Source organism: Prosopis cineraria, unplaced genomic scaffold, assembly GCF_029017545.1.
Source record: "Prosopis cineraria cultivar Desert tree isolate PC_DT_omini unplaced genomic scaffold, ASM2901754v1 PC1, whole genome shotgun sequence".
In the NCBI taxonomy this organism is placed as follows: domain Eukaryota; kingdom Viridiplantae; phylum Streptophyta; class Magnoliopsida; order Fabales; family Fabaceae; genus Prosopis; species Prosopis cineraria.
The window spans coordinates 53,523,117-53,528,181 of NW_026555332.1; the positions used below are offsets into that span (position 1 = coordinate 53,523,117).

A 5,065-nucleotide genomic window follows, 5' to 3' on the forward strand; every position below is an offset into this window, starting at 1 on the left:
TCTGAAAAATTGTTAAGAGTCATTACACAAAACTAATAGAATACATGTGCGGATGTGCTTAATGGTTATGAGGTGGTTTAATTGATATCTCAATATTTAATAAATTTATTATGCCTTTTTAATAATTAAAGATATAAATTTAAATAATTATAGCTATCCCACATTCTACATCGATCTATCTATTATGTCATTCACAATTCATAATTTGTATTGACTTTTCCAAAACTCCATTGTTTATCTTAATAATCAAAGATTCATACCCAGTAAAAAATATTATAGATTGGGAAAAGCCGAACGGATTTCTATGCGTGACCCAGCTCTAGCAGCGTTCAAATGGCCAACATTTAGCATGGAAATCCATTTTTCAACTTTTCAAATATAAAAATTGTTTGAGTGCTTTTCAAATGAGCAAAATGATTTTTTAAATATAGGTTGATATCAGGTTTAGATGTGAATTTGCAAATTCTATTTTTTTTTTTGGTGGATATTCAAATTACAAATAAGAGTTGAGAGCAATTGTGAGACTAATAACTTTGTGCCTACTTTTATAAATAATCATAACATCCTTATAAATAATTTATACCTACTTTTATAAATGACATATCTATTTTTTTATTCTTATTATTTAATATATTAAATTTTATGTTAATTTAATTTTTTATATTTTTAAAATATTTTTAATATATTACATTTGTATAATAAAAATAATAAATTATCATAAATTGATATCTTTTTTAATCATTACAACTTTAAAAATACATTTTAAAAACACAAATCATCATTAATTTAAATAATTTTTAATTTGTTAAATTAACTTTTACAAAATATATCCATAACATAAACTTCATTATAACAACTTATTTTCAGTAAACCAACCTTTGCTAAATGGAGTTTCAACAAATAAACTTCTAACAAATTAAAAATCAAATAAACACTTAAACATTAATCCAGTTTTCGTTCAGAAAAGGATGCCAAATCTGAAGCTAAGCTATTACTGCTGATTGATATGTCGCAAAGCAGTTTTTAAAAAAAAAATCATTGCTTAATTTTCAATTAATATCGAACTTCCGGCTTGCCGGTGTTTATGTTGGTCTCAATGATCATGAGCTCAAGGCCTAAGATTGAAATTTTTTCTTCGCAATTAGATACAGCACAAATCAACACCAATTCAATTGGGAACTCCACGTGTATTTGGGATACAATCAAACACGAGTATATGGAGGACAACCAAACTCTAGTTACATTCATTCTCTACTTCTTAGGAAATAAAAAAGAAAAGATATTTACAATGGTCAGGGTATAATGGTTTTTAACCAGTGGGTCAGGGTATAATGGTTATTGGTTACCTCCATTTTTTTTTTTTTTTGCCTAAATCTGTATCAACTCTGGGATTAGCCTCAAAAGAAAAGTCAGCTCCTGCTGAGAGAATTGAGGCTTTGAGTTCCCCTTCCTCTTCTCTTCAGTCATGATACCCTCCTCTTCAGCCACCATTGATGGCTTTATCATATCCGAAACCGCCTGCGTTATTTCTTGGACCAAATCCACAATCACACCTTCAGTCCCCATCAAATGTTGCATGAAAACTGCCTCGGGAACATTACTGCGACACAAACCCAGAAAAACTTAGTTCATGTTAAATCCGTTTCTTGCCAGGATTGACAAACAAGCAAGAACAGTAGAACACAGGTGAGAGGACATACTTCAATCTGCCGTAGGTAATCAAGGAAAGCTTAGATTCTTTTATCTTGGCTACCACTCCAGGATTTCTGAAGACCGCTCTGACCTCGGACACGATTCCCTGCAGGCCGTTCTCCAGACAGTGTTTTAATGCCTCCTCCAAGGAATTTCTTCTCACATCATAATAAAGTTCATTTCCTCCGTTCGTCAAGAAGTATACCTGTTATGACCCAAAAAGTAACCATTAGACACTAAGAGGTTTGCGACCGATAGCTGAATTTATTCGCTAATATAAAGTGGCAAGGAGCATACAGGATAGGTGCTCTGTAATTTACGAAGGAGTTTTGCTGCATCGGGATGAAAACTTGAGAAGATAATGGGTCTGTCCTTGGCATACTCAAACACGACCTGTCACAAAGGTTCAATGAATCAAGAGATGTATCCAGAAAAACACGAGAAAAGCAAAGTTCTCCCAAGACTAGGAAGGATCAAAATACATTTCAAAGCAAGTGTTATACCTTCAAAACAGCCTGGAGGACTCGAACGAGATACTCGTCCTCGTAGACAATGTGGTCATCAAATTTAAGCTCGATGTTAAAACCCAGAGTGAGCTCCACCTTCTGGAAAACTTCTTGGAGGGTGCAGAGCGGATCATCTTGTTCAACATCCCACTTGAGTATTTTTCCATCCTTAGTTTTTCTTAGCAAAGGCTTTCCTTGCTTTCCGGCGTCTTTCTGAGGACCATAGGACAGAAACTCTGACAAACTCAGGTCGGTGACTCTCTTCTCAAATACAGTTCCCTGAAAAATCCCAGCACAATCAACGAAAGATGCAAGACGAAAACAGTGGAAGCGGACAATGAAAAAAAATTGCGAGGACGACGAGCATACATTTTCTGCAGAGAGAATGAAATCATCGTGGAAAATCACTGGGCAGCCATCCGTAGTCACCTGCAAATCATATTCGCTCTCGCGTCAGGTTTGAGTAAAAGACCGCCAAAACAAAATGGGTAAAATTGTAAAAACATAGCCCCGTGGCACATCAGCACAGCCGTAAAATGATATATATATATATATATATATTTTAGTGATAAAAAAAATGATAAAAACGCAAGATCCACGGCGCCTTTTTGGGGCACAATATATCATTACACTTGATTACGAAAGAGGACACACGGGCCGGACTTTCGACTGAGAATTTACTATAGAAACATTTTTTACCGAAAAAGATATTCACCAGGCCGGCCCAATAATATGGAGCAAAAACCCAATCCTTCCGGGCTACTAGCCTACTGCATTTTAATATGTCACGAGCTGATATTAAAAAAAACCACTATGTCATGAGTTGTAATCAATGAACAGATCCTCTTCTACCCATAAAAAAAAAAATTAATGAACAGATGAGATGAGGGGGATCCATAAGGTGGGTCCCACGACCCTCATCTCCTAAGTCCTACGAGATGTATCTGGATCTCACTGGCAAGGAGAGACGCGGCGACGGTGCACCGCTAAAATCACCAATTAACTAACGTTCTTTCCATTTCCGATGATATCTCTTGAAAAGAATATATCGAGGTTTGAAACAAGAAAGAATAAAAAGTCGAGGGAAACGTGAGAAGTTAAATCCGTCAGGCCCAAAAAAACAGAGGGAAGTTAAATCCGTCGACACAAAAGGAAAAAAAAACATCGGCGGGACAGGACACCGGGCAGAAAGTAAAAGATGAGACAACAAATGACCTGAACGTCAAATTCAATAAAGTCGAGGGGGAACTTGGCGGCGGCATTGAAGGACACGATGGAGTTCTCCTTGGCAGCTCTCGTTCTCCGATCCGACGACTGCAAGACGTTCATGCCGTTCCCCCGGTGTCCGATCACCAGAAACTTAGGGCTGTTTGACCCGCCCCGACTCAAATCCACGCCTGCAATGGAAACGCCATATTCAGCTAACGTTGATTAATTTTATGAAAAATGAAGAGCGAGAGAGAGGCGGGATGGGGAATAGAAGAACGAACCGGTGGGAGGGCGGGTGGAGTAAAGGGAAAAAGAGGCGTTGTCAGGGACGTGATCAAGGGAAGGGACGTCGGAGACATGAACGGCCTTGAGAGCCATTGTCAGACTAGGGAATTAGGGAGGGAAGAAGGCAGGAGAGAAGGATACGGGAGGAATTTTGGAGTTGTTGGGAGCGAGAGAGTAGCTTGCGGGTATTTAAGGGACGAAACGGGGACGCCATGGGATCTTCCCGCCGAATATTCTCCTTCCATGTCATATGCCGCGGATATTCCTCCACCCCCTTTACCGTTCTTGCCGAAGTCGTTTCGCTCCGTTTGTCCTAAGTTTTGTGGGAATGACAAATAGGCTTCAAGAAATGCATTTAATCTCAATAAATTCTCAAAAAAATTCTAAAGCACTAGTAAAGTCCTTAAGTCCTTAAAATGGATTATATAAATAAAATCAATTTACCTGAATACCTTTGTTCAATTTTTTAAAATATCATTCTTCTTCCTCCAATTCGTTCACATTTTAAATTCAGAAACCAAAATCGAGAGACCATAAAAGATGCATATCTCACCTACAACACTTACTCTCAAGGCTACTTTATTGATGACATAATCCTTTGGCCAAGGATTTCACTTAAAAATTAAAAAGAGAATTGTATTCTCATAGTTTGAACTGATATCGCTATCGTCATATTCTGCAAACCTAGCAAAACTTACCCAAACAAACTTGTGGGCCAAGCTCTCTTCAAACATGATGTGGCTATCATCATAATTGGCTCTTGCCCAATCTTTATAAAGAAGTCTCTACTTGAGATAGTGTAAAGATTATAATTTGCTCTGTCTTTATAGTCCCTGTAAACTCTAGTTGATGTTTTTATTTTTTTTTTAATATAGCAACCCCTCTTTTGTAAATTTAAATTCATACTTTCATGTATGTGAAGTACTTATATATGTAAATGCACTAGAAGAATTGATACATGTAGTTGATATGTACAATTCATATATTTTGTTCTCACTAAAGTGTTTCTAAAATTTTGAAATGGAGTTGCAAAGTTTAGTAAAGAAGTTGCAAAATTGAAAATCTTAGTTGCAAAACACTAAAATTTTCGTTTGAAATAATAACTTGATTGCTTTGCAACTGAAAAATAAATAAAGTGTTTCGTGTCAAAATTTCAAACTGAAGTTGTAAAATTTAAAAAAAAAGTTATAAAATTGAAAATTTCAGTTGTAAATTATTTGAGCTTTCTCTTGAAATAATAATTTAATTTTTTGATTTGCAACTTCAGACATTAAATAAAGTGCTTCCTATTACAATTTTGAAATAAAGTTGCAATATTTTCATAAAGATGATGCAAAATTGGGAATTTTAGTTGCAAATTACCATAGCTTTCT

General features: G+C 36.0%; 1 protein-coding gene across 2 annotated transcripts; it reads right to left on the reverse strand.

Annotated features, from left to right (window-relative positions):
- Nucleotides 1-1,146: 1,146 nt before the first annotated feature.
- On the reverse strand, nucleotides 1,147-3,854 carry LOC129320927 (glycerophosphodiester phosphodiesterase GDPD1, chloroplastic-like). Of its 2 annotated transcripts, none has more exons than XM_054966613.1 (7): nucleotides 3,689-3,854; nucleotides 3,413-3,595; nucleotides 2,568-2,635; nucleotides 2,196-2,477; nucleotides 1,990-2,085; nucleotides 1,701-1,897; nucleotides 1,147-1,600 (listed from the first exon to the last, which is right to left on the reverse strand). In XM_054966613.1, exons 1-7 carry the CDS (start codon nucleotides 3,783-3,785, stop codon nucleotides 1,369-1,371), a joined length of 1,155 nt encoding a protein of 384 aa, XP_054822588.1. In that variant the 5' UTR covers nucleotides 3,786-3,854; the 3' UTR covers nucleotides 1,147-1,368. The 2 variants fall into 2 exon arrangements, with proteins under 2 accessions (XP_054822588.1, XP_054822593.1); XM_054966618.1 differs by having other exon boundaries at nucleotides 2,568-2,627; nucleotides 3,414-3,595; nucleotides 3,689-3,853.
- Nucleotides 3,855-5,065: the final 1,211 nt, after the last annotated feature.

Excerpts from the sequence above, each read along its gene's own strand:
- LOC129320927 (XM_054966613.1), bottom strand. The coding sequence starts at position 3,785 with ATGGCTCTCAAGGCCGTTCATGTCTCCGACGTCCCTTCCCTTGATCAC. Across the intron at positions 2,636-3,412 it reads TATTGAATTTGACGTTCAGG|ATTTGCAGGTGACTACGGAT; the intron begins TCATTTGTTGTC and ends AGAGCGAATATG. Across the intron at positions 2,086-2,195 it reads TCCTCCAGGCTGTTTTGAAG|GTCGTGTTTGAGTATGCCAA; the intron begins GTATAACACTTG and ends CCTTTGTGACAG.